At 46.4% G+C, this 17,568-nt stretch overlaps 2 protein-coding genes across 5 annotated transcripts in view; one reads left to right on the top strand and one right to left on the bottom strand.

The window, feature by feature from the left end:
* Positions 1 to 4,988, bottom strand: part of fgf13a (fibroblast growth factor 13a) — a 43,798-nt gene extending 38,810 nt beyond the window's left edge. Inside the window, exons 1-3 of one of the 4 annotated variants that reach the window (XM_072717344.1) lie at positions 4,768 to 4,785; positions 3,746 to 3,859; positions 3,321 to 3,501 (exon numbers count right to left, since the gene is read on the bottom strand). In XM_072717344.1, coding sequence (XP_072573445.1) covers positions 3,321 to 3,369 — 49 coding nt within the window. In that variant the 5' untranslated portion in view covers positions 3,370 to 3,501; positions 3,746 to 3,859; positions 4,768 to 4,785. The other 3 variants (XM_072717345.1, XM_072717343.1, XM_023795032.2) reach the window with 3 other exon arrangements.
* A 7,957-nt stretch (positions 4,989 to 12,945) lies between these two features.
* On the top strand, positions 12,946 to 17,302 carry LOC111835018 (coagulation factor IX-like). The gene is made up of 8 exons (XM_023794903.2): positions 12,946 to 13,033; positions 13,395 to 13,564; positions 14,236 to 14,260; positions 15,022 to 15,135; positions 15,219 to 15,350; positions 15,585 to 16,399; positions 16,486 to 16,609; positions 16,722 to 17,302. Exons 1-8 carry the CDS (start codon positions 12,967 to 12,969, stop codon positions 17,300 to 17,302), a joined length of 2,028 nt encoding a protein of 675 aa, XP_023650671.1. The 5' UTR covers positions 12,946 to 12,966.
* The last annotated feature ends 266 nt before the right edge of the window (positions 17,303 to 17,568 follow it).

Below are 17,568 nucleotides of genomic sequence, written 5' to 3'. Positions count from 1 at the left end.
GATCAGCACAGCAGGACAGAGAGTGAAGATGGTGCTTAAGGATAAGGATCAGCACAGCAGGACAGAGCATGAGGGCGTTGTTTAAGGAAGAGGCTCAGTACAGCACAGCAGAGCATGAGGGTGGTACAAAAGGAAGAGGCTCAGTACAGCAGAGCAGAGCATGTGGCTGGTGCATAAGGAAGAGGATCAGCATGAGGATGGTGCTTAAGGATGTAGCACCACTGAAAAACATTCCGACTTCTTCCACCTGTCATGATTATGCCAGCAGAAGAAATCTTCTTGATTGTACACAGAGAAATGTATACAGATGTTGTTCCAGCTGCTCAAATTCTAGGGACTGTATCACAAAGCAGGACTTCTTGCTTAGCTGGATAACTTCACAGATTTAAGGTACTCAAGTGAACTAAGATAAAGCCTGTTTAAATGAGGGTACTTTAAATCCAACAAGTTATCCGGCTTAGTAAGAAATCCGACTTCATGATATAGCATGCAAATACAGTCATCATCCTAGATTGAAAATGGATGAGTATAAAAATACATTGGTGACAGTGTTTAAGTGCTGGTGGGTATAAAATAGTAATAAATTGGCTAATCTGAGCAGCTATACAGAGACAGTAGCAGGCCTCCTGCTTGCAAGATCACAAGTGCCTTTCAAGCCAAGCTTAAATCCGTGCTGTCTCCCAATGGCTGAAACCTTATTGCTAAGTTCGGGCATTACATTCTCTATGGTTTCCAGGTCAGCCACGGGGCAGTTACACACAAATACACATAGATAGAATCTGATGCAGGTCACGTTAAAAATAATTTCAGTCACTAATACTGTGCTAGAGTCACGTCTTTACTTTTATTTGAATGGCAATGAATCTCATTAAAAGGTAGTAAACTGAACGATACAACAAAAAAAAATTCAGTCCAAATACATCGGTGTGTATGTTGATGCTTCCGTGTCCCACTCTCACCAGTGTGGGGAAGCAATAAAAAAGGCCAATAGGATATTGGGTTACATCTCTAGGTGTGTGGAGTTTAAGTCAAGGGAGGTGATGCTAAGATTATATAATTCCTTGGTAAGACCCCACCTGGAATATTGTGTGCAGGTTTGGTCACCTTACCTTAAAAATGACATTGCTGCCTTGAAAAAGGTGCAACGTAGGGCTACAAGAATGATTCCTGGTCTTAGAGGAATGTCTTATGAGGAGAGGTTAGCTGAGCTGAATCTGTTTAGCCTCGAGCAAAGGAGACTAAGGGGGGGACATGATCCAGGTATATAAGATTCTAATGGGTCTGGATGCTGTTCAGCCAAATGGCTCTTTCAATATTAGCACTTCTTTACACAGCGTGTAGTTAGAGTATGGAATAGTCTTCCTGTTAGTGTAGCGCAAGCTAAAACCCTGGGTTCCTTTAAATCAGAGCTAGATAACATTTTAACAACTCTGAGCTATTAGTTAAGTTCTCCCCAAACAAACTTAATGGCCTCCTCTCGTTTGTAAATTTCCTATGTTCTTATGTACATCCCAGTTCATTCTGCCATTCACCAGTGGGAACACATGGACATACAGTGACCAGTTCAGTCGCCCTTTGACCAGTGAGAACCCCATGAAAATGCAGTTACCAGTTAATTCTTCTGCTCATCAGTGGGAATCCATGGAAATGCAGTGCTCTGTTATTCTCTGTACTATTGCCTTGAAGATGCGCATAACCTCGCAACACATTATGAAGAAGTGTGACATTTCGGACAAGAAATCGCGGGTAATCACATAGGGCTAGGCCAGCAGACAACAGTACAGAGCAAAACTCTAAATCTCCGCGGATGTACTATTCAGTTGTACAGTACATCTATCAAACAAGCCAGAACAACAATGACAAATGTAAAATGGAAGAATGGCCCATTTGAATGCTGAAAATATGAAACACTTTGTTCGATGACACAGCATGGGCATCTGAAAGCGTTCATTTCAACTCAGGCGGCAATTAAACAACAGAAAGCAAGCGCAGGCTTCTGCTGCCCGTGCGCTGTAAGCAGAGATGATCGTGCATGCAGCTGACCGGCCACCTCGCTGCTCCTATCTGCCGAAGCTCGTCTCCTTGGATTCCCCCACGGCGGCCCAAGCTCCTCATACTGGACCTTTAATTAGTCATATCGTGTGCGGCGTATTTACAGCATTTACGGTGTTTTCAAGCTAACTGCATGACAACTCTGATCCGTTTATTTAACAACCAAATATATTACTCTTTATTTGTACATCTATGTTCTTAGTGGGCTAGATATTATGCATATACAGGGCATTAACTTACATTCTGCCGAACTTAAATGCACTGCGGCCGTATTAGTGAATTCTTGAATGTATCTTAATTTTATATTCGGTGCCAAATTGTAGGCTTTGTATGGAACTATAAATGAATAATAGACCTGAATAGGCAATCTGTAAATATGTAAGCACACTTAAGTACAGAATAAATGTCCTCTGTAAGTCGGTGGGAAATTTTTAAGTAGGCCTATATTTGCAGAAGTCGTGATTATACTATAGTAAATAAGTATAACAACGATAAAATTAAAGCCGCCGTGTGGCGATTAGTCCTTTAAACCAACGACTACAGCGTCACATCTCGTCGGCGTTTCTTTGGCAACCCCGACTCCGTGCTGTCGCCATGGCAATAGTTACCAAGTTTACGCCCCGAAACAAAACGTGCCTAGTCCATAGACATGCAGAAACGTTTTTGCGTAACGAGCAATTTGCGCAGCACCAATCCGAAAATACTGCGACCCATGTGCGTCCACGTCACCCCATAAATGAAGAGTGGTGTGACACGAATGTATGTGTGCGCCATTCAGCCCTGACCCTTCATACGCGAGAATCACAAGCAAAGGAAATTTCAACAGGATGCAAGGGACATTAATACAGCTGCGTTAAAGCAATACCAACCCCTTTCATCTAAATATTTCTAATTAAATACAGTACACTTTGCACGTACACGCCCCTTCTTCGCATCTTTCGCCATTCACTTAAGATCTAAGACATTCTGTCTTTTGATTATTGTTTCACGAGAATCATATTTTCCATCGAGAAACTTCGAATGGCAACAATAAACTGATCTCAGTTGGTGTACTGAGTAGAATACAAAGAGAAGGACTCTCAAAGGCGGTCTTTGTCCGCACCTCATAGTGCACAGGAGTCTGGATATACACCCTCCTTTTGTAAGGCAGCCAATGTAATCTATCCTCTTCTCTAACTGTAGCTTTTCTTTTACGAAATGTGGGAAACGAATGAGTTGAAGGTCGCTTTAAACACGGTAGTCATCGTGTTGAGAGGTTTAAATCTTACCTTTGGACGCATCCTTTTCTTCTTTGGGTTTCACCACTTTTCCACTCATAAGTCCTTACTTTGGGTGTTTAATTTTCCAAATAAGACTGGAATTGAAATCCCAGCGTAGTCTGATAAATGTTTCTGTAGTGAAATCCTTGTAAAATATCCACCACACGTACCGACTTTTGAAGAAAGGCTTCTGTGAAACACAATTGAGAAAACAAACCAATTAGTGATGCACAATCCGCTAATCCGTGAACGCGAAACAGCACACAAAACAATATAACACACGACGATCGATGTATGTACCAAGTATTTACAGCGTTAGCATCTCCGAGATAAGTGCGTCTATCTGCCCAACGTCATTCTGTACACATCTTTAAGTGGTCTGGCGTACACCAATTTCCCGCTGGTAGCCTATAGCCTAGTACTACTCAGCTTACCTTCTCCGTTCTGCACCCTCCCTGTTACATAAACGCACCCTGAAAACACACGTCCATCTTCAGCATCTTTTGGTTCCATACAAAGTCGATTTTTTTGGGAATGCAGAGAAATGACTGCAAAGGGGAAATGAAACAAAAAAAGGAACCGGGCAGCCAACCGACGTCAGATGAGACAGACGGCATGGGAACTGAATTAAATTAACCTAAAGGAACAAGCGTGTACAAGTACAGATGGGCGTTTGACATTTAAATGACATCTAGGCTTGTAAAGTAGACTTGATCGCCAGACATCGTTTGTAAATTGAAAAAAAGCGTGCAAAGCAACAGGATACAGGGGTTAACTGCCTGCAACGCTTACTGAAAGCAAAGGATTCACAATGATTTATTTACAGATTGACTATAAATATAATGCATTAAAACAGACGCGGGGGTTGTACGATGGGTGGGTGTAACCAAGGCGTTACGGTGGACCCCCACTGCCACGAGGCGTCTTCACGGCAATAACACTGTATATGATACTATATCTACTAAAAGGAAAAGTGACCTCTGTGTGGTTATTTTTGTTCCTTTTTCATTTCGGAGTTTACTTCATGTGTTTAATTTATACGAATCGCCAACAGCAATATATTAACCATAGGTGTTTAATTAATAAAGTGCATAGTAGCCTATTATTTATTTTATGCCTCTGTTATGTAGGATATGAACTGTTAAATTCCCCATTGCGTTTGGGTTGCAGTTATACCGAGCAATAAACGGTATAGATAAATCAAACACCTCCATCATTTTACCGAACAATTTAATTTTAAGGCCAATAGCCTATATTGAAAACCCGCATAAATAGTGTCTTCGATAGGTAAGATGCCATTCTCATCTACTTTTAACATTCGAGAGCTCCTCCCCCATTCCGTACAAAATGTAATCTGTGGAATGAGTACTGTGATTCTTGATTTCACATAATACCTGATGACATGGACAAAACGCAGATCTGTAAGAGAAGAGTGGGTCGGCAGACGGCAGCTCACCTGAAAGCGCTCCTAAAGTCCGCGGAGCCCGTATAAAGTACGGGTTCATCCGGCCCGGTGCACACCACAGCTCCGTTTCCCCATTGCAAAGTTCTGTCGAGCTGAAGCACTTTACACAGGCGACGCAGATAACTCCCTCAGGGATGCCCCGGATTGGATTAAAACATAAATTTAATCAGCCGGTTTGTGCAAATGTGAGTGATTTTCCGTAATGACGTTTATTTCATCGTCCGGAGCGGCTTTAATTTACCGGATGCCTGATGGACGGATGCGACGGGGACTCGCTTTGTTCAGTCCTCCTTTGCGACATGTGTCATTGAAAAACACCCGATTATTTTTCGATTGTGAGCGTCAGTAACTAAAAATAGTTCTTAAAGTTATATTAAACTGGTATACCTCTAACTCCATTATGTATGTTTTGTCATGGTATACACTATAGATCTCCCCTTTGCCTTCAGAACAGCTTTATGGGTAGGAGAGGTAAGCGTGTAGAGAATCCATTCTGCACCTCACTCTAAAATGAGCCGTTATTTTTGCACTTGTGGCCTTCCTATTAGCTTTACCAAATCTGGCCACTCTCCTGTGACTCACAGAGCTGCCACTGACTGGATTTTTCTTTTGTTCCTCCCAGGAAAGTAGCTGTTACTGAGATGGTGGAACCACCATGTCTGACAGCAACAATCACACTACATTCAAAATCGCACAAATCGCGCATCATGAGGCTGATTTACACTTCTGCAGAGAATCTACGAATCCTATGCTGTAGCCTGAAACACACCTCCCCAGAAACGTAACTATGGGTGTAAGCCTACAAGACAGGCTACAGCATAGGGTACGCTACTACAAGGCTCCCAATGGCATAGATTTTCAGGCTGTAGCCATTCAAATGTTTGACTAAACTGTAAGTGAACTTCTTGACTGTGGCTCTGTTCTGTATGGATTCTGTTAAAGCGGCATGAGTCACTGTTTGGTGGGGCAGACATTATCAGGCAGGTTTACCCACAGTTATTCCTCAGGTGATTTAGCATAGTTATCAGAACTGAGTTTAATGTCCTCAAAAACATTTAACACAGTTGTCTAAACAAATAGCAAATTCTATCATGCCAGTAGCGGAGGACTGAGAGGAGGAGTACCCAGTAGGAGAGAGAGAGGAGTAGCAGGTAGGGGAGAGGGAGGAGGTAGAGGAGGAGTAGCAGGTAGGGGAGATGGAGAATGGAGAGGAGGAAGAGCAGGTAGGGGAGGAGTAGCAGGTAGGGGAGAGAGAAGAGGTAGAGGAGGTATAGCAGGTAGGGGAGAGGGAGAAGGGAGAGGAGGTATAGCAGGTAGGGGAGAGGGAGAAGGGAGAGGAGGTATAGCAGGTAGGGGAGAGGGAGGAAGGAGTGGAGGAGTAGCAGGTAGGGGAAAGGGGGAGGTAGAGGAGGTATAGCAGGCAGGGGAGAAGGAGAAGGTAGAGGAGGTATAGCAGGTAGGGGAAATGGAGAAGGGAGAGGAGGTATAGTAGGTAGGGGGGATGGAGAAGGGAGAGGAGGTATAGTAGGTAGGGGAGATGGAGGAAGGAGTGGAGGAGTAGCAGGTAGGGGAGAGGGGGAGGTAGAGGAGGTATAGCAGGCAGGGGAGAAGGAGAAGGTAGAGGAGGTATAACAGGTAGGGGAAATGGAGAAGGTAGAGGAGGTATAGCAGGTAGGGGAGATGGAGAAGGGAGAGGAGGAGCCAAACCCTGGAGGTCTGAGGCAGCAGTGCTGGTCACCATACACTCAATGAAGAGTTTCTGTCAAGAGTGAATTATCACCAAGGTAATTCTCAATAGAGACACTATGTATGTGCTGTGGTGAAGATGTCCATGTTTCTGCCGGCATTAGTATGATTTTTCATGCATTTCATATGAAATGAGAAGTTTGTGCATGATTATTTTGCCATATTCATGGAGGAAGTGCAGACCTGAGAGACCTGGATCGATAGGGACTGGCTAAATGTATTAGCCAGAGGTCAAGTAGGTCAAAATACATAGGAACAGGGAGCACTACAGAGGTGTGTCACCCCACAGCATTCTGGGATCTGCTCTCCATAGCAGCTGATCCCTCCATCCGTCAGAGCAGTATAGCAATGACAGTCTAAGGGCATCACGCTGGCCTCACCTGATGCAATAACATATATTTCTATGAAGCAGTGGTGCTGGCGGGGGGGGGGGCTGATTTCCAGGTATCGCTTCATGGACCTTCATGCCTCTGCTTTACCTCCCCCTGGGGGCAGATTGCATATACCAAAAGCAAGGGAATCCAGAGTCCTAACCCACTTACCTATCTACTCTGCCAGGTCAGTGAGAAATGGGTCACCCACAGTGCCTGGCCCTGCATGAAAGGATAGATCAAAAACAGTATGAGAGTTTTCAGCAGGCACAGCAGAGGGCCACTAAAATGAACCCAGAGGTTGAGGTCAGACGACTTGGCCAGATAGCATGTTTCTTTCATGCCATAGCAAATGACCCATGACCTTTGACCTATGACCCCAGTAGGTTTAGGTGGATGTGGATTGTGATCCATATGCCAGCGGCCACATGTTGTGTCTCTGTCCTGAAAGTCTTATGGATATTATATGTTTAATGATGGTTTTCTCATCTGTCAACTCAAGTGTCACACAAATATAATGTTCAGCTTTTAACGTGATAAACCAGGAACTGCTAACAGATAACATAGCTGCCAAAGCCAGGAAACACTGTGAAAGAAATTGACATGCTGCTTTTATGTGGAATTCTCACAAACGCATTGGAATGCTTCTTTTCACATATCCCATCTTGCTCTCCTTTGAGATAGACAGATGAGAGCAAAGTTTGTGACACCAAAAGTAGAAAGTTCAGGTGAAGAAAGTAAAAATGCAGACCGTGATTTTGTTTCCGCCAGCCAGTTGAGTAAAGACGCTCCTCTACTTACGAACTTTCAACTTTCAGACAGACGCACGAAGAGGACTGCAAGTCCAAATTGTGTTCCTTAGGCTCCCGTTTCCTGTCCGCAACATCATTTTTTCTTTCTGCGCGCCAATTCCGCCTAGTACGACTTCTGGCCGCTACTCCCGCCGCGCAGCAGTGTAGCGTGCGTACTCCCAGCACCCTAGTTCTTTGTACTTGCGTATATCCTTAAAGTGATGTTGAATTACGACTTACAAACATTTCAAGTTATGAACGGCCGTTTGGAACATAACTCATTCATAAGTAGAGGATAAACATTGACATTCACAGAATGTTCAACTGGTTGGCAGAAACAAAATCATGGTCTGGATTTTTACTTTTTGGACCTGAAACTTCCACCTCTGTGGTAAAGGGTCAGGTCATTTACCCAGCACTCCTGGAGTATTTCAGAGGGTTGGGGATCTTGCTCAAAGACCCAAGAGAGACACAACTTTCCTAGTGAGGATGGGATTCAAGCCAGTAACCTTTAGATTAAAAGCCCAGAGGCCTAACCTACTGTGCCACATATATCAGGGGAGAATGTTGGCCATCTTGTTTAGGGAAAGGAAGTGTGAAATCCCAAAGACACATATGGAATCGCTGCTTCATGGAAACATCTGGAGCTCTGCAATCCAGCCAGGTGTCTCTGTTTGTATGGATCACAATTAGACAGCAAATGGTGTAAACTTCCTCATAACCAATGTTGTGGATATAATATCTCTACACTGCCTTCCTGACCTGGAGTACTTGATGGTCAAATTCAATTCAACTTTATTGTCGTTACAATATACTATACTATTGCACTATTGTCATTATTCTGTATGCAGCAAAATTTCCCCCTGGGATCAACAAAGTCCATTGTATCTTATCTTGTCTTGCCTTGTCTTATCCAAAGCATGTGTATAGCAAAAGGTGTGTTTGTGAAAAGATCAAAGGACAGTGCAAAAAGAGCAAACAATGTGATATCTATGACTGTGGTATCTGTGACTGTTATATCTGTGATAACTGCATTACAATAAGAATAAGAAGATACCAAAAAATACAAGGGAGAAGCTGAACCACGTGGAGCTGCTACTGTAGGAAGGGAAATGGATGAAACATGATTGAATAAATACCAATATTTGATATGATACAGAATCACACACCAGTCAAAACGCTTCATTATTTAATGTATCAAGGGGAAGAGCCTCAAAAATCATAACGGAATCTGCCGAACATGGACGAACTACGTCAACTAAAAGGACAGTGGACATAATATCAGAGACAGTGACGTCCGAAAAAGTTTTTGGGATGGGGGGAGGGCATGGCAACATCACAGTGGGTACTTACGCAATAGTCACATTGTGAAAGAATGTGATGTAAGAAGGATTTTAAAATAATAAAGATAATTTAAAATAAGACAGTTTTGGCTGCAGTTTCACAGCCAAACATAACTAAAAACAAACTGATGCATATGATAAAATGAGTTTGTCAGACAAAGGACTACACTCTGCGTTTGGTCTATGTTTCATCCTCACGTTCTGCATGCACAGGGACACACGTCCCATTGTCCTCGGTGACACACGGACTCACAATGAAAGGTAAGGAATGTCCTCTTAGTTTTCTGTTTCGTGTATATCATGATGAAAGTGTATCCAGCAGCAAAAGGCGCCGTTATGAATGGTTATTGCAAAACCCAAAAATATCGCAATTTGATTTCTTTCCCCCCGATATCATTCAGCCTTGAATAGATATATGTTCGTGATCAATTTTTGGGAAGAAAGGGGGGGGGGGGCATCTGCCAATTCTGGGGGGAATATGTCCCCCTTGACCCCCCGCCCCCCCATTTCTAATGGCCTTGATGACAGACAGGGATCGACAGACACCTAGCGAGGTAGTAGCTAAACACAAGAAAGTTACAACCTCAAAATTAACTCCGAACTGAATCAGCAGCTCTATGACTCTATGACTCATTTCAACAAGATTCCCTCAGCAATGGAAAAACACTATGATGGCTGCTGATTCATATTTCTCCCTTTTTCCTGTGTCTCGATGGGCTTAATTTTGAAGAAAGACAAAGGATACCTTCAACCCACAGTGTCTGTTGGTGTGGGCAGCCCAGCCCTCTTGTGGGAAGCATTAGATCTTATGATTGCTCTGCAAGGTGGTATAAAGCCCAGGAGAGGCCATTTTGCAGCAGCAGCAGCAGCCTGATACTGTTCCCTTATGGTAGGGAAACAGCCACCAGAGTGAACAAAGTCACGAGGTTTCATGAGCACTAAGGTGAAGTCAGATGCCTGCCATGGCCTCACCAATCAAAGGCCAATCATCTAAACATCCCTCAGCTTTTATGGGACGTTCTGTGACTCAAAGCATGAAATAGATTTCCATCCATCAAGGAACAGATTTTTCTTTATGTTCCACTACACGTGGTTGCAAGTAGGACTGAAGCTGACCTCCCCATTTTAGGGCTACGGTTAGCGGGGGGCCTACCCCGTATCAGGGGGGCCCTACTCAGTCTTAGACCCTTGATATTAATATATTGCCAGGTGTAATGTGTATCTCTGTGCATTTGTAATTATCACTTTGTGAAAAGCGTCTTAGACAGATGACTTCACGTTGCCTGGAAAAATGTCCTAATTTAGGTGGTAATTCTATCTGAGTGAAATGGGGTCTTAAAGACATCACGCTGGCTGACGGCGGAAGCGCCAGCCCTTCGTCAGTAAAGGAGCGCTAGCATGACGGGTGACCGCAGGAGCTCTGCCTTCCTGCTCCGTACGGCATGATGCTGAGGGGCTCTGGGCCAGTGTTACACACTGCTGGCGGTTCGAAGCTCACCGATAAGGGGACAGGTGGGGCTGCAGCCCGTGTCTCTGTGGTCATGTTAGCTGAACGGCAGCAAGTGAGATGAAATGCAGGTCTGAGGGAAATGCCATTAGGGAGGCTGTAAATGAAATTAGACTGGAAATAGGACCTACCACTGGGAGGAGAGCCCCCAGCTGACATCATGCAGATCCGGCTCCTTATCATGACTAATCATTTCCTGCGTGGCATTACACCAGCCCACAGTCCAGTGGCAAACACACTGTATACACACAGGAACATATGCAGGATTTTTGGAGAGATTGGCCTCATTGTACAGTGTCTTTACCATGTCACCTCTGCTACATGGGGTCTATCTACTCAAACACACGGGATAAAGGGGTCAAGGTGTGATAAGACAACAAAAGAGTGGGGTGGGGGCAGGAGGCCGTTGGGGAAAACACAGAGGTCACAGCAGAGGGGGAGAATAGCCTTGGAGAAGCAGCTACCTCCTGTGTGTGGAAACATTTAGTATAATACCAACATCCATCGACAAATGCAAGGTGAAACGGAACAGATGTAGTGGGTGTAGGACTCACACAGAGATCCATTGTGTACCGGGAACACACAGGACTCTCCGAGAGATGCAGTGCATACAGAGAAGTCACAGGACTCACACAGGGATCCAGTGCATGCAAAGAACACACAGGACTCACACAGAGATCCAGTGCATGCAGAGAACACACAGGACTCACACAGAGATCCAGTGCATGCAAAGAACACACAGGACTCACACAGAGATCCAGTGCATACAGAGAACACATGACTTACACAAGACTCATGCAGAGAGTCAGCAGGTACAAAGAACAAACAGGACTCACACAGAGATCCAATGTGTACATTGAACGCACAGGACTCACAGAGATCCAAGGCATATACTGTATATAAGAACATAAGAACATAAGAAATCTACAAACGAGAGGAGGCCATTCGGCCCATCAAGCTCGTTTGGGGAGAACTTAACTAATAGCTCAGAGTTGTTAAAATCTTATCTAGCTCTGATTTAAAGGAACCCAGGGTTTTAGCTTGCGCTACACTAACAGGAAGACTATTCCATACTCTAACTACACGCTGTGTAAAGAAGTGCTTTCTCAAATTCGTTTTAAAATGTTCTCCCATTAATTTCCACTTATGGCCATGAGTTCTAGTATTTCAACTAATATTGAAGTAGTCATTTGGCTGAACAGCATCCAGACCCGTTAGAATCTTATAGACCTGGATCATGTCCCCCCTTAATCTCCTTTGCTTGAGGCTGAACAGATTCAGCTCTGCTAACCTCTCCTCATAAAATATTCCTCTAAGACCAGGTATCATTCTTGTAGCCCTACGGTGAACCCTTTCCAAGGTAGCAATGTCCTTTTTAAGGTAAGGTGACCAAACCTGCACACAATATTCTAGGTGGGGTCTTACCAAGGAATTATATAAATGTAACATCACCTCCCTTGACTTAAACTCCACACACCTAGAGATGTAACCCAATATCCTATTGGCCTTTTTTATTGCTTCTCCACACTGGTGAGAGTGGGATATGGAAGCATCAACATACACACCAAGATCTTTCTCATAATCAGCTTCCTTTATTTCAGTGTAACCCATAAAATATGTGTACTTTATATTTCTGCTCCCTGCATGGTTTACCTTATATTTATCTATGTTAAATTTACAGCAGCCGCAAACTAAAAAATTAGCCAGAGAGGCACTTTCTTGTACGATACGTTACATAAAACTCAAATTGTAATGGCAGGTTCAACAAAAAATATTCTAACCATTTACTTAAACAGAAAATACACCATTCTACATAAATGGCGCTTACACTGCTACTTCAGTATCTGCTACACCACCTGCCAATAGAGGACACACAGGATTCAAAAGTACTTAAAACAGGTTCACCCAGTTCACCCAGCACACACCAGCAGGGGGTGCTCTTGCCGCAGCCAGTCTGCCCCCCTGTCCCTGGATTGAAGGTATTAATATCACCGTTGCAGATAATAATAGCCATGAAGGGGAAACGACTGGTCAACAGAACCTCTGAATCATTCAGTTTCCTGGATTTTGCTGGGCATATTGACATCATCTCCGTTTATTCTGACAAAAGGACACCTAATGTCAATATTTACTCGTTGCCCAACTGCAGCAACTGGGAAAAAACATTTCTTCTAAAACCTGCAAAGTGAAGGCAGATGTACGAGAGACACTAAAACTGTCAACAGGACCCCTGCACAGAGCTGAAGATTTTTAGAAGCTACTTCACACCTATGCATAAAGTCCAGCTGAGAGATGGACAGCTGATTGAGGATGCCCCCCCCCCCCCCTTCACTTCTCCACAATGACCTCTGTCCAGTATAAACACAAAAACGTATGGGGTGCACTTTGGAGCCACAACAGCAGGACACATTTCAGCTCCCCCGGCTTGCAGGATGTTGCGAGTGGATCTTCTCCTCATAGCCTGCTTCTCCCTGCAAATCTTCTGGCTGAGCTGTGCAGGTACGTCCCTCCCCCACCCGCCATCCTCCCAGCCGGTTATCCTAAGCAACTAACTATTTTTACTGCATTTCACAGCTGGATATTTTAGTGAAGCAATCCAGGTTAAGTCCTTTGCTCAAAAGACCAGCGGAACAGGGATATGGGTCATAACACTGCTGTCTACACTCACTCTTATTGTCCTGCACTTATCTCAAAAGCCCTTGTGTTACAGTTGGGACCCTGAAATCAAACAGGACCCATTTTAGAACCTGCAGAAGAATTCTATATTATGATCCATGCAAGAACCAAACTGTGTCAGAGGTCCATATCCCATCATGCTGAAAGTGTGGGTTCTGTCATTCCCCCTCTCTCACTGGTCCAGCTGTGGGGCTCCTGCCTCAGGATGAAGCAAACTCTGTGCTGAGGAGGCAGCGACGTTTCAACACGGGAGCTCTGGAGGAGCTTCGGAAGGGCAACCTGGAGCGGGAGTGTATGGAGGAGCGCTGCAGCTGGGAGGAGGCGCGGGAGGTCTTCGAGAACGAGGAGAAAACGGTGGGCACACCGGAAAACACTAGCCATACTCATCTGTGGGAGGTGGGGGGTGCGCTGGCAGGACTGTAGCATACTACACTAACCTCCTGAGGATTTCTGTTCCTCAGGAGTCTTTCCTAAGACCCAATCCACCCAGCACACAGTAGCGGGAAACTGATGGAGCAGAAACAGGAACACTCTCAGAAAAAAGGGTAAAAATGTGTACCTTTGCATGTCACTGAGGGTGTACCCTTGTAATTGTACCTTTTAGGGTACAGAAATGGACTCTGAGGAACATCCCAAAGGTACAAACAGTGTTAATGTACCCTCAGTGGTACAGAAATGTTCCTCAGAGTCCACTTCTAGCTCTGATTTAAAGGAACCCTTAGTGACATGCAAAGGTGCACATTTTTACCCTTTTTTCTGAGCGTGAACATCTGAATGTTTTCCACCATATGCCTTTACAAAAACAGATTAAGTCAATCAGAAAATTAAAGTATTCTGACTCCTACAGTTTGATTTATGTGACTTAAATCCTAATAACCAAATATAACTCAGTTAACAGCTCAGCTGGACTCTAAGCACTAAGCAGAGATCGACCCGCACTAGTGGGGGGGGGGGGGGCTTGGGGATCCTGTGCTCATCTGTCTGCTGCGTGTTAGTAACCAGTGTGTTTGCATTTGCTTTTTCAGATGGAATTCTGGGCAAAGTACAAAGGTGAGCGTTTATGCAGCGACAATTTCACCACTAGCATATTGACTGCAGTGTTTCCATGTGTCACACTGTGTGTCTGATTTCAGTCTGTGAGCTGACCGCAGTGTGTCTGATTTCAGTCTGTGAACTGACCGCAGTGTCTGATTTCAAACTGTGAACTGACCTCAGAGTGACTGATTTCAGTCTGTGAGCTGACTGCAATGTGTTTGATTTCAGTCTGTGAGCTGAACGTAATGTGTTTGTATCAGTCTGTGAGCTGACCGCAGTTTGTCTGTATCAGTCTGTGAACTGACCACAGTGTGTCTGTATCAGTCTGTGAGCTGAACACAGTGTGTCTGTATCAGTCTGTGAACTGACCGCAATGTGTCTGTACCAGTCTATGAGCTGACCATAGTTTGTCTGTACTAGTCTGTGAGCTGAATGCAGTGTCTGTATCAGTCTGTGAACTGAACACAGTGTCTGTATCAGTCTGTGAGCTGAACACAGTGTGTCTGTATCAGTCTTTGAGCTGACTGCAGTGTTTGTATTAGTCTGAGAATTTAATCCAGTGTGACTGTATCAGTCTGTGAACTGAATGCAGTGTGTTTGTATCAGTCTGTGAGCTTACTGCAGTGTGTCAGTCTTTGAACTCAGCGCAGTGTGTCTGTATCAGTCTGGGAGCTGACTGCAGTGTTTGTATTGGTCTGAGAACTGAATGCAGTGTGTTTGTATCAGTCTGTGACCTGACTGCAGGGTATCTTTGAGCTGGTTGACTTGTCTTTCAGATGGTGACCAGTGTCAGTCCTCGCCCTGCCGGAATGCAGGCCAGTGTGTAGACGGCGTGAGCTCCTACACCTGCTCATGTCAGGCGGGGTTCATGGGCACAAACTGTGAGATCAGTGAGTGCCAGCGCTGGGGCTGAGGGGCATCACACTGGCATCAAGCTGTCATCAGGAGAATATGACTGTCGTTGGTCCTGCAGGTATGGTGAGGAAGTGCAATGTGAACAATGGTGGTTGCACACACTTCTGCATAGACGTGACCGGAGGCACGACCTGCACCTGTGCAGTCGGGTACCAGCTTGGCCAGGATGGAGCTACCTGTGAGCCCAAAGGTGCCCTTTTGCCTCCTTTCCCATCATGCTTTTTGTCAGCAGGTGGTGATGAGGTCAAGGAGCCTGACCGAAACCTGTGCCCATGGCCTATTTCTGGACTTGCAGCCTTCTGATGCAAACACAGTGACCTCCTCTGCACACCTGTCTTGAATTGAATTGAGGACTTCAGAGCATGCTAATGCCACATCCAGGAGCATGGTCCCCTACAAAACTAAATTTCTTGTTATCTGTCAGGTGAAGTGCCATGTGGCACACTTGGAATGGCAGTGACGGCCACCATGAACAGCCAGACTGTGAAAACCCAAGATGGTGTTCAGCCAGCGCAGCAGCCTAACACAACCCGTGGTGCCATCAACGCAGGAAACAAACCCGGCCCTGTGGTCATAAAACCTGCCCCTGTGGGTGGCAAACCTGCCCCTTTGGTTGTCAAACCCGTCCCTGTGGTTGGCAAACTGGCCCCAGTAGCCAGCAGCCCACCCCCTGGGTTCAGAAAACTCGACCCTGTGGCTGGCAAACCTGCCCTTGTGGCCAGCAGTCCCACCCTTGTGGTCGATAACCCCGCCCCTGGGGCCGTTAACCACGCCCCTGTTGTCGGTAACCCCGCCCCTGTGGCCGGCAAACCTGCCCTTGTGGCCAGCAGTCCCGCCCTTTTGGTCGATAACCCCGCCCCTGGAGCCGTTAACCACGCCCCCGTTGTCGGTAACCCCGCCCCTGTGGCCGGCAATCACACCCCTGTGGCCGGTAACCCCGCCCCTGGGGCAGTTAACCACGCCCCTATGGTCGGTAACCCAGCCCTTGTAGCCGGCAGTCCCCCCAATGTGGTTGGTAACCCCACCTCTGTGGCTGGCAAAGCTGCACCTGTGGTCAACAAGCCCACACCTATAGGCAACAAAACCATTCTCACTTTCAACAGACCAACTGTTGTGGGCAACAAACCCACACCTGAGATCCAGGGAGAGCTGCCCACGTCGACAGAACAGGACACAGATTCTGTTAGGACACGTATCGTGGGGGGCTATGAGGTGACCCCCGGGGAAATTCCCTGGCAGGTAGGGGAGAGAGCGGGGCACAGACTGAGCGTTTAAGCAAAAGTGTATTTCCCAACGCAGACGAATCTATCTGCTTCCCCCACTAGGTGGCGCTGGTTGACCAGGAAACCCTGACAGTCTTCTGCGGGGGCTCTATCCTGAGCATAAGATGGGTGGTGACAGCGGCCCACTGTCTGTCAGAGGAAATGGGGCCCTTCTTCATCAGAGCAGGTGGGATCCCTGCCAACATACCCCACCTCTGTAGCTCCAGTCCATCACTGCCTACTGAAGATCTCCAGGTGGAGCTGGGCAGTTTACCCTTGTTATTTATCACCCCTTGCAGGGGAGCACAACGTGAAGAAGCGGGACGGAACTGAGCAGGACGTGGAGGTCTCAGAGCGGCACCTGTACCCGCAGTACGACGCCGCCGTGAGCCGCTACAAGCATGACATCGCACTGTTGCGTACGCACACGCCGATCCAGCTCACGGAGGCAGTCAGGCCCATCTGCCTGGGGCCCCAGGCATTCACGGAGTGGCTCCTGCAGGAAGGCGCCCCCAGAGGCCGGGTGAGCGGCTGGGGCCGGCTGAAGTATGGCGGGGCCACATCTCCGGTCCTGCGTAAGGTGGACCTGCCGTTCGTGGAACGCACGCAGTGCAAGGCCAGCAGCAGTGAGCGCATCACGCGGCAGATGTTCTGCGCCGGCTACGCTGACGAGCCCAAAGATGCGTGCCAGGGCGACAGCGGGGGGCCGTATGCTAGTAGGAGGGGCAGCACCTGGTTCCTCACCGGCATCGTCAGCTGGGGCGAGGAATGTGCCGCCGAGGGAAAGTATGGTGTCTACACGCGCGTCTCCTACTACTACCCCTGGATCGCTCAGGTCATGGGGCTTCAGGACTCCCCTGCTACCCCACTAAGGCTCTGACCCCACCCTTTAAGGGGGGGGAGGGGGGGACACATCTGAACTTACTCACCTGTGTACAAAGGGACAGCCCAACCCTATTCAACGTCCTAAGCAACTCTTGATTAACCTAGACATCTTCCCTTGCACCCAGACTTGCTGATCAGTTTGGGTGCCCCCTGGTGGCTGCTGGGCCCTTAGCAGCTGCTAAGATCGCTTATGCCTTGGACTGCCCCTGCCGGGATCTGTAAGCGCTATGGTTTTAACACAGCATGAAAAGTATTTTATAC

Source organism: Paramormyrops kingsleyae, chromosome 10 (assembly GCF_048594095.1).
Source record: "Paramormyrops kingsleyae isolate MSU_618 chromosome 10, PKINGS_0.4, whole genome shotgun sequence".
In the NCBI taxonomy this organism is placed as follows: domain Eukaryota; kingdom Metazoa; phylum Chordata; class Actinopteri; order Osteoglossiformes; family Mormyridae; genus Paramormyrops; species Paramormyrops kingsleyae.
Note: the sequence above shows the minus strand (reverse complement) of the source record. Positions and strands in the feature narration are given on the sequence as shown.